Source organism: Salvelinus sp. IW2-2015, linkage group LG27 (assembly GCF_002910315.2).
Source record: "Salvelinus sp. IW2-2015 linkage group LG27, ASM291031v2, whole genome shotgun sequence".
NCBI classification, from domain to species: domain Eukaryota; kingdom Metazoa; phylum Chordata; class Actinopteri; order Salmoniformes; family Salmonidae; genus Salvelinus; species Salvelinus sp. IW2-2015.
In genome coordinates this window covers 10,354,501-10,365,397 of record NC_036867.1, presented here as the reverse complement: position 1 = coordinate 10,365,397, position 10,897 = coordinate 10,354,501, and the positions used below count along the sequence as shown (strand labels likewise).

The 10,897-nt window shown below is 41.0% G+C and overlaps 1 protein-coding gene across 2 annotated transcripts; it reads right to left on the bottom strand.

The window, feature by feature from the left end:
* Positions 1 to 1,245: 1,245 nt before the first annotated feature.
* mastl (microtubule associated serine/threonine kinase-like) lies at positions 1,246 to 7,121 on the bottom strand. Of its 2 annotated transcripts, XM_023972216.2 has the most exons (14): positions 7,033 to 7,121; positions 6,685 to 6,928; positions 6,350 to 6,487; positions 6,116 to 6,255; positions 5,939 to 6,027; positions 5,736 to 5,842; positions 5,412 to 5,571; positions 5,074 to 5,246; positions 3,800 to 4,951; positions 3,512 to 3,653; positions 3,208 to 3,228; positions 2,359 to 2,472; positions 2,113 to 2,214; positions 1,246 to 1,984 (listed from the first exon to the last, which is right to left on the bottom strand). In XM_023972216.2, the coding sequence occupies exons 2-14, from the start codon at positions 6,862 to 6,864 to the stop codon at positions 1,827 to 1,829; spliced, it is 2,676 nt and encodes an 891-aa protein (XP_023827984.1). In that variant the 5' UTR covers positions 6,865 to 6,928; positions 7,033 to 7,121; the 3' UTR covers positions 1,246 to 1,826. The 2 variants fall into 2 exon arrangements, with proteins under 2 accessions (XP_023827984.1, XP_023827987.1); XM_023972219.2 differs by lacking the exon at positions 3,208 to 3,228.
* Between the last annotated feature and the right edge of the window lie 3,776 nt (positions 7,122 to 10,897).

Below are 10,897 nucleotides of genomic sequence, written 5' to 3'. Positions count from 1 at the left end.
ATTGGACACAAAAAAAAATGTGGGCCAATCCATCCCACACCTTGTTTACGGCAGTGAAAAGCTGTATAATGAGGATTTTCAAATTCAAACCGTACATACAGTGCTTTCTTCTCTAAGGCAGTGTTTTCTAACTCCAGTCCTCGAGTACCCACAACAGCACACATTTGTGTTGTGGCCAAGCACACCTGATTAGACTCGTCAACTAATCATCAAGCGCTCAATGAGTTGAATCAGGTGAGTTTGTGCGGGGCTAAAACCCAAAACAACCTACTCGAGGACTGGATTTGGGAAACTGCTCTAAACTGTATGGTTTCGAACCAATCATAAGATTTGTCTTTCTCACTTTCTTTAAAGGTCCAATGCAGCTGTTTTTCTCAATATAAAGTCATTTATGGGTAACAATTAAGTACCTTACTGTGATTGTTTTCAATTAAAATGGTGAAAAAAGTTACCAAAAATTGCTTCTTAGCAAAGAGCAATTTCTCAAGCAAGAATTTTCCTAGGGCTGTCTGGGGGAGTGGTGTGGGGAAACTGAACATTTGCTGTTATTGGCAGAGGTTTGGAACTTTCTTATTGGTCTAGTAACTAATTTAACACCAGGCAGGCCAAAACAGGCTGTAATTTCAGGTAGTCTTTTCAAACAGCTCTTACAGTGAAAGGGCATTATCATAATTTTCACAGTATTATTCCAACCTCAGTGTGGAAATATAAAACACAGGAAAACATTTTTTGACTGGGCTTTTAATAGCAATATTCTTATGTTTTAATGTAGCAAAGTTTATTGTGATGTGTAAATTTGGTCATGTATGGAGTCTGTTTTTAAATCTGTTAGATAAAAAAAAATTGAATTGGTTCATGTAGTATACATTGTTTAAAAATAGCTGTACAGTCCAGATTAATGCAATATTTTAATTGCATTCTAATGTACTATATGAATCTATATCAAATTAATATACATAAGTTTTACATTGGCAGTAGAGCCGGTGCTCTTTTCAGTGCCATTGATTTGTTAAATACATTTTCTACTAAATATGAATCTAAAGCGTTCACATTTTCTGCCTTAGGCGTAGATGGTTGTTTGCATGTGATCTGTCATCCAAGGCACAAAGTTAATAAAGCATTTTGATCCGTTTGACTGAAAACAAATTCCTCTTATGAAGGTTCACAACACACACACAAGATCCGACCACGCAAATGTTTTGGTTCTTCTTCGTGTATCATGGGAAGAGAAAAATAAATGAGCAATCACTTCACACAACATCCATTTTAATTTGTACATTTTTCCTCATAAGAATGTAAAAAAATGTTTAAAAAGATCCAACAAGAAATAAAAATATTTTGTGGAGAGTATCCATACAGATGTAGTGTATGTGACCTGCATGAAGATGAAATCAATCATAGGGGTCACTTTACAAGTGGCAGGCGCATAAAAGAGCAGTGAAACATGGTGCTACGTGATATAAAAAGACAGTTATGCCATTAAGTTGACAGACAGTACAAATATTCAACTCACACACAAGATTAAGTTATATATTAATTAATTTTTTTTCTTAACCAACTAGAACCCTAAAACAAAACTCAATAGGGTACCTGCCCAGCCTACATAACAGTAGGGAAAACACTGCAGTGATGCATGGTAGAGGATGAGAGATAGAGGATAGCATAGTGAGGAACAGTTGGTGTACAACAGCGTGGGGTCAATTCCATTTCAATTCAGAAAGTAAACTCAATTTCAAATTTTACCAAATGAAAAGCATTAAAAGGAATTGGAATTTCAGTGTACTTCCTGAATAGACTGGAATTCACCCCAACGCTGGTGTACAAACCTACAGACTGAATCCAGACATGACTAGATGCTGGGCAGTGTTTCTAGCATCAAAGTATGACGTGTCTGTTTCGTTCTCCGGCTGGGGGATGAAGGGCATGGTCTGGTTCTGAAGGTTATCCCAGTCCAACCCCTCAAAGAGAGCGTGGCTCCTCAGTTCTGATGCAGAAAAAATATATGGTTGTAGCAAAAACATTTAACTATCAATCAGAATGGCATCCATGAAATGGTATTATTACAGTTTGGTTACACTGAACTGTATTTAAATTGGGCAAAGAAAACCTTACCTTTGAGGCCAGCCCGTTTGTTCATATCCATGGTGAGTAAGATCTCTATGGCATTCCGGGAATTGTGGGATAGCTCCTCATCACCATCAGGCCATGGGATATCTGAGATAGAAAATAACAAAATAAACAATATTGGTGATATAAAACACTTTGAAATGCATGATTTTACTTTGCCGTAAAGGCCTTCGTGTCACATTGATAACATAGCAGAAGCAATAAACAGCCATGGCAGCTGCTGATATCTACCTCTGTTGAGAATATTCTGGAAGACAAGCTGAGGGGTTTCGTCATTGAAGGGGGGCACACCGGTGAGGAACTCAAACAGACACACACCCAAGGCCCACCAGTCCACCATGTAGTCTGGGGGGGGAACAGAGTCACTTTTCTTAGGTACCAGTACTGTAGTGTCACTGCATTTTTCTGTTAGGCTGTGCCTCTATTCTACAGCGGTGGAAGCAGGACCTGAGTTAGACAAATCAAACAATATTAGGCTTAATGTTTCGATGTAAAATTTCAGATAATTGTCGGATCTACACACTTCTCAATTTAATGATTGTGGACGATGTTGAAATTGTGTATTGCTTGCTAACATTACTAAGTCCTAAATAATTGTTTGCAATAAATGACATTATCCTACAAATTGTAATCTAAACCAATATTTTTTCTTACATTCTTTCCAACATTAGACCCACACCTTGGCACCAAACATCATATTCCAGGACAAAACCCATACCAATGTTAGAAACATGACAGATTTCATCAGCTTGAAAATATGCCTTTATAATAGGGCCCATCTGAAAGTCACCAATGTTAGTCCTCCACTCTGACATATTAATGACTTTCCTTACTCTTCAACACCATGCCTTAAAATTGGCTTCCCATTAGAATTTCCCTCAATCCCAACATGGGTCCACACCAACCCAATACAAAGGGCCAGAAGCAGCAATTACAATGGGGAATCAGAACCAGCCTTTTGCAACCTATCCACGTAATATTGAATCAGGCAGCCATTTCCTCTGGTACTAGACAGTGAATGCAGGGAAGCTGAGAGCACATGCATTTCCCTGGCAGTTAGCAAGGTTACGATCAACTTACCACAATTAAGATATCCTGAAACTAAAAAAATAATGCCTGTTAAAATAGCTGAACTTGCTTTCTCAACGGGCATTTATTTATCCGTCATTTTACCAGGTAAGTTGACTGAGAACACATTCTCATTTACAGCAACGACCTGGGGAATAGTTACAGGGGAGAGGGGGATGAATGAGCCAATTGTAAATGGGCTCATTCATTTATACCTACATGTAAAGTTGTGAAGATGACAGCAATTATACCAACATGCATACAGAAATATTTTGAATCGCCCCCCACTGGCACCCTCCCCAGTGTCATCCCTTACCATGTGGTATCCCCAATAGCAGCTCTGGGGCTAGGTAGTCTGGGGTGCCTAAAATCGGCACTCCCTCCACAGGTACCGGAGCACGTCGGACACTCTTGGGGGTCCTGAATGGAGTGTGGGATGTTGTCATCGTCTGTGGGGTCTGAAATTAGAAAAATGAATAAATAACTGCGATAAAACAGTTGTGTAATGTAGGTTCCCTGAAGAAGAAAAAAATAAGCTATATTCAGGTCATACATTTGAACATAGCCCAGTAGCCATCACCCCTGAGCCTCGACTCAGATCTACCTGATAGAGGGAGCTGTTGGAGTTGGGTCTCTTCTGGACTGGTGTGACAGCAGCAGGCATACTGTGGTAGGAGGCTGAGGTAGCCATATCCATGGCCTCTACTGAGCCCAGGCTGAGGCGTGAGTTCCACGACATGTTGGAGCGGTTGATGGAGCTGCAATAGCTCCGGAAGGCCACCACGTTCCTGGGCTTGAGGAACGAGGGTGACTTGGTCATGCTGGGGTCCAGCTCGGGGACTCTGTCAAGGAAAGAGCGTTTGGATACGCCTCCTTGCAGGGTGAGCATGTTGCCCGGCTTTGCTGTTCCTATACTAGCGAAGGTGGGTGGCTGAGGTGGCAGTGCGGTACTGGGTGATATTGCGCTGTTGTCTAGCTCTAACAATGGCAAATGCCCTTTGGCACTATGAGTCGACCACTTTGGGGTTGGGCTGTTGACATTGATGGACATTTCATGAACCGACCCCTCAGAGTCAATGCTCAGGCTGCTGCTCAGCTCATGGTCTTCACCAAAATATCTTCCCTCAACAAAGACCCCCTCTGCTAGGTCATCCAACTCACACAGGAGGTTTTTAGACACAGCAATGGGACTGGAGCGTTTGGGCACCTGTCCTTTAGCAGTCCCTTGACCCTCAGATCCAAACTCCTCCAAATGAACATTGGCAAACACCCCGGTCAGACCAGTACGATACTTCAAAGCCACTTCTGGGACCCCAGAACACCTCTGGTACTCCGAGTCTCTCTTCTTGGAAAGAGATTCCAACTGCTCAGGACTTTTCTCCACCTCCTCAAACCCTCTCTTTACTGCTGAGGTTACCCCAGACTGGACTTCCATTGGTTTCCCTTTGGTGGCACAGATACTTTCAGCTCCAGAAACATTGCCTCTGATTGATTGAGAGAGTTCAGGCTTCTTGGGTGGGGCAGATTGCTCCACCTCGTTAAACTGAAGCTTCTTTCCAGCATGGGGTTCCTGTTCGGCCTTCCTGGACAGTTCTCCGGTACTGGGTTCTTGGTAGAGCTGTTCACGTAGGTCCAAGTTGTCCAACGATGCCAGGGCAGAGCCCTGGCCCAACATCCTCATATCAGAGGTCACCTTTCCGCCCGTTTGTCCACTTGCATTCCTACCATATAGGTACGGCACGTTCTCAACCTCATTCTAGAAAAGGAAATGGAATACAATAACAAAAACGGAATATAACATACATATCTTCTAATAACCAATGACCCACAAATACAGATATTTGAAAACAAAATGCTTATTTGCTACTGGCTTCTGACCTGCTCCAGCTCCCATAGTGGGCTGACACCTCCCTCAGAGTCAGTGGTGGAGGGGAAGATGCATGATTGGCTGCCGCATGCGCTCATGGTGTCAAACCTCCTCCTGGACTTGAGCAGCCTGGGAGTCAGGCTCTTGGCCAAAGCATATGGGCTGAACACACAGCTGTTGGGTCCTGAAAAAACAAAACAAAGACTGATTAGAACCAGTTTGAGGGAACAGAATCCACTTTCTCCTCAGGACAGGTTTGACTACATATCTGACCAGTCTGCGCTCTATAGATAAAGATGAAAACCTGAAACACAGGGTGGTTTACGGAGGTAGAATTGAAGAGACATACCCAAAGTCCGGCTAAGGCAGACAGGGGAACGCAGGTATTCCTTCTGTCTCCTCAAGGGCGAACTGAGCGAGTTTTTCCGCTGTTCAATTTTCCCACATGACATAGGGCTAAACACAGCCGAGCCGCTGCTGTGCCGCTTGCCCTCCACTGCTGGTGTGTTCTGTGTTTGATGAGAGCACAGAATAAATATTTAATCTGGCAACAAACCAATCATATCACACGTATTATCATTACTGATGCAACAAACCAATCATATCACACGTATTATCATTACTGATATATTCTAAATGGAATACATACTTAAATACAATTAACTTTACTCACAAGTCCAAGAGAGCTGATCAAAGACAGGACTTGACCAGGGGTGCGGAAATAATCTTGTTTAGGCATGACCAAAGATGGGGTTGTCAAGATATCTGCAAGACTCAATTCTGGGAGGAAAAGGAATTAAAATGTAAAACACAACAAAAGCCTGCAAGCAGATGGAGATGGATGCGTTAATTAAGTGTGCGCTATAGTGCCCATACCTCTGTCAAGCTTGACTTTGGAGAGGCCAAAGTCTGTAAGCTTGATGTGGCCTTCATTAGACACAAGCATATTGTCCGGCTTTAGGTCCCTAAAAGATTGAACAGAATACAAAACTCAATTATACTAAAATGTGAAATAAACAGAAATATTTTGAAGATGAGTAGTTATAAAAGTACCTGTGGGTGATTCCATGGCGATGGAGGTAGTCTAAAGCACGTGCCACCTCTGAAATGTATTTCACTGACATGTCCTCGTCAAAATACCCATAGATGTGAAGAAGTGATTTCACATCCCCTCCAATAAGGTATTCCATCACCTGTGGATAAACATGTACAGAGGCAATATACCAAAGTCAGGTCAGGGACATGCGTCACTCACTGTTGTCATTTGTATTTTTTGGGACCACATACCAAATACACTTTTGTTGCTGTTTGGAGACAGTAGAAGAGGTGCACAACAAAGGGACTTTTGCTGAGGGCCAATGCGTCCCTCTCTGCCTTCATCTGATCTGCCATATTTTTGTCACGCATGTCTGCTTTCTTCACCACCTGGAGGAAAGTGAATAGCCAGTAAAGTGTTATTATCCTCAAAGGTCCATGTAAGTTAGTTAAATACAATTTTTAAAAGTTAAATGCTTTCCAACTCCTTTCTTTACATTAACAGCTGTTACTGATGGTTCACCCCACTTAAAATTCTAAATGCTGTCGAGCAGATGCATAGCAGTGGTAAAATGTTGATTACTTGCCTTGATTGCATATAAGCGTGCATTGCTTTTCTTCCGTGCAAGGTAAACCTTTCCAAAGGCACCACGGCTGATGGGCTTCAAAACAACGAAGTCTTCGATTGAGGCAGGTTTTGGAATATCGGATACCTTCCCATCTGCACAAGAAAGGGGGCACGCACCCTGCTTTTCACCCGCATCCATAATTGGCACCTACTAGCAGCTAACTTTAGCGTAGACTTTTGCAACTTTTCAAGGGGAATACATCCTGAAAGTAAGTAAAAACAAAAAGCGTGCATGCAATTAAATTAGTAAGCTGTTACAGTTCAAAATACCTATATGAAGTTTTATGAAACAAATCGTTTCACTAACCTGACAGACAAGACAAGGCGCGGTTTGTTTTGAAATTTGAAATCCGCTCACAGAAATAGGGGTCCTGCGTGACGTACTATTCGTGGCCAAAGATAGTGCCTATACGAATATAAACACTTGAAATGCAGATCACTTCAAAGGCAGATTTGACCAAATAATAAATGTATGAATTAATCAATGAATACAATTGAGTTTTTGGGCCATCATTATATTTCTAGAGCTACTCTTCTAGAAGAATTGGCATCAGGCAACGGGTAGGACACCTAGCATCAAAATAATATGTTATGTCATACATATTTTGTATGCTGGTTGTTACAAATGTTGCCAACAACGTTGCAAACATTGCCGAAGGTGCATAAAGATGGTGGCCTGTACTTACCACAAACGCCTTATTTAATAATTTGTATTGTATAGTCCTTTCCACCACACTGTTTTTTGTATTGACATTAGCACGCTATACATTATCCCAATTTTTGCTCCAAGACATCGGCAATTAGAAAACATTAAAAAGTAGATTGTTCTGATTTATAGCCACATTGAACCATAGTTTAAAAAGTATGGATAGTGCTCAAACAATGATGTCATATCTGAATTCCTCAATTTTTATGCACCTTCGCCATTATTAGCAAAAAATTTAAAAGAGAAACATTGGAGAAGTAGCCAGGGGCATTTTGCTTCCATTTTTTTAATGCTAATTTCTAGTGACTTTTGAGAAAAGACAAATGGGCCAATCAGTCGTAGGGCCATGGCCATTCATACTATACTGAATACCAGTGTGACTGGTAATGTGGATATATTCAATTAAACAACCATTTTGTACTATTTTTCTCACTTCCCCTATGTCAGGTTGTTACTACTACTGCTCTACATACTGTATGGTTTGAAACAACATGGTTTGTTCAACGTATACTACAGTTATTATAGTGTAATAATAACCAGCAACATACACAGTTAAAAACGATTGTAATAAAAACAAAAACAAAATATCCTCATGGCTGCCTCTCTCCTGCATGAAGTTAACACATATAATACATCCTCTAGACTTAAGCTGCTATCATTTCATCAGAGATCATATAGATTTTTTTGTAGACTGTTTTCTCTGCTACTCCACGGCAAGTGGTACTGAGCGACGAGTCTCGGTCCAAAAGCCCCCCCCCCCCCCCCATGTGACAAATAAAATGCGATTTGACTTGATAATTGCAATTGAGTCACACTATGACAGACCATCAACTCAGCCCATCAACTCTATGAGCTTGGAGAGACACTTCTCACTATCTTACCTGTTTGTTTGTGGCTCTCTCTCTGCCTGTCTGTTCTGGGTATCCTCATGTCTGCCTCTCTCCTGCATGAAGTTAACACATGAAAAACACCCTCTAGACAAGGAATGGGTAACTTTATAGGGGTCTGCAATACCCATATCCATACCGCACATGCAGTCGCAGCTGGCCGTAGCCTTTGGGGGCCTTAAGCAAGTAAGCAAATACATTTAGCTGCCCCCCCCCCCCCATTTTCTTGAATCGAGAAGAAAAAAATACAGTTTTAGAGTTCAATTCCACTTTCCCATGGGGAGGAGAGAAGATTTTACAATATTGTAACTAATTTCATGCAATTCTACTCATTTTGCCATGGGGCAGAGAGAAAAAATGTCAGTCTTACAGCTAATTTCCTGCAAGTATAGCCGGTTGATGTTTATTGGGATAAGTCTTGTCCTGGAGGCAGAACTGAGCAATTTCCACAAGCCAGCTACAAAATCAAAATAGGCAATACTGTAAAAAATCATGTTTTCTGTTGTTGTTGCTTTTTAGTCTTCATTTAAGTTTAGAATTAGACATTAGTGTTAGCAGTGTGGTTAAGGTAAAGGTTAGGGTTAGATTTTAAATGGATGACTTTTTGGCTGTTCCAGCCAGTGACCATCACTGATTCACGACGAATAAACGCTAACATGCACAATTCTACACATTTTGCCATAGTGTGGAGACTGGAGAGAAATATTTGTAGTTTTGAGAGTGACTAACAAAATAAATGGGGGCTACCCGGTCGGTAATTCGATCATGATTACTACAAGTTTAGATAGCTGGCTAGACTAATTTACCAATCTAAAACATTTTTGCTGACATGGGCTCATTGAGTGAGTGTCAGTAGCTAAGTTTCTATCCATTATGCGACAGATTTTCATGCGAATATTCTTAAATCTACATAAAACAATGTGTATTTTCCCACCAGAGATGTGTTTCCATTAAACTGACTTTTTGCGGATAAAAGGCTGTTTGTGATGACGTAATGCACATAAAAAAAATAACTTTTGCTATATTCCCATGTACCGAATGAAAAATACAAGTTAAATTAGTCTCTATCACATTTTCAAATCTACCTATGGTTTTGTCACAAATACTGTTTCGTTATTTTTTCAAATGTGCCCACTGATCTTGGCACCATAGCCGGGGGAAGTCGTTTGGGGGTGTGGGTGCATGTGCTCTAGCCAACATCTTGCAGATACAGTGTGTGTAGGCTATCTACATTATGAGATTATTATGGATAATTATTTGTTGTTGTCAAACAGCAGCCAAGCATCGATCATCATGTCACCGGAATAATATCCTCAATATTTATTGGAAAGAAGCATCAAGCTCATCACCTGGCACATTCACCACCCGGTTCATCATAACTTATTTTATATGTAGCCTAATAAACTGCATGATTTCCCGAGTTGTAGTGTGACGACCACACAACATAAGTTTGTTTCGATATGATGGTTGTTATAGCAATATTTGGGCATAAAGGCTTTTCCACTGCCATGTCTTGCATAATTCATTTTCTGACCACAGAAGTATCCCACCATGTCGAACAAACAAGTTGTCTGTCGGCATTTATAAAATTGTACCGGCATTTAATGTTTCCATCGAGTTCAATACAACTGGGAACTCGGAAATCTCCGACAACCGACTTCAGTACGTTCAAAACAACTGGGAACTCGATTTGAACTCGGACCTCTTTCTAGAGCTCCGACTTTCCCACCTGAAGATCACTGACGTCATGATTTGACCTCGTATTTTTTCAAGTTCCCAGTTGTTTTGAATGCTGCATAAGCATGACATAATCATGTTCCAACAATGATTTAGATATACATTAGATGACTAATATGGGACGTTGTGTTGAAGCCTCCATGCCTCCATATTGGCACTCCCCCACTGTTGTAATTCTTTGGGGGGAAGGTATAGAAATGCATGTATTATTGTCTGCCAGGTTATTCTATTACAAACACCTTAATACACACCTTTTACCTCCCTCACTAGCTTTTAGCACCAGCTGTCAGAGCAGCTCACAGATCACTGCACCTGTACATAGCTCATCTGTAAATAGCCCATCCAATCTACCTCATCCCCATACTGTATTTATTTATTTATCTTGCTCCTTTGCAACCCAGTACCTCTACTACGTAAGAGTAGGGGTGTTAACCCCGGTGTCCTGGCTAAATTCCCAATCTGGCCCTCAACCATCACGGTCACCTAATAATCCCCAGTTTACAATTGGCTCATTCATCCCCCTCCTCTCCCCTGTAACTATTCCCCAGGTCGTTGCTGCAAATGAGAACGTGTTCTCAGTCAACTTACCTGGTAAAATAACGGTAAAATAAAAAAATAAAAAATAAAATACTTGCACATTCATCTTCTGCACATCCTACCATTCCAGTGTTTAATTGCTATATTGTAATTACTTCGCCACCATGGCCTATTTATTGCCTTACCTCTCTTATCCTACCTCATTTGCACATGCTGTATATAGATTTTTCTACTGTATAATTGATTGTATGTTTGTTTATTCCATGTGTAACTCTCTGTTGTTGTATGTGTCGAACTGCTTTGCT

Excerpts from the sequence above, each read along its gene's own strand:
- mastl (XM_023972216.2), bottom strand. The coding sequence starts at position 6,864 with ATGGATGCGGGTGAAAAGCAGGGTGCGTGCCCCCTTTCTTGTGCAGAT. Across the intron at positions 5,247-5,411 it reads CTGCCTTAGCCGGACTTTGG|GACCCAACAGCTGTGTGTTC; the intron begins GTATGTCTCTTC and ends TTGTTTTTTCAG. Across the intron at positions 3,229-3,511 it reads GCTATTGGGGATACCACATG|TTTCAGGATATCTTAATTGT; the intron begins GTAAGGGATGAC and ends TTATTTTTTTAG.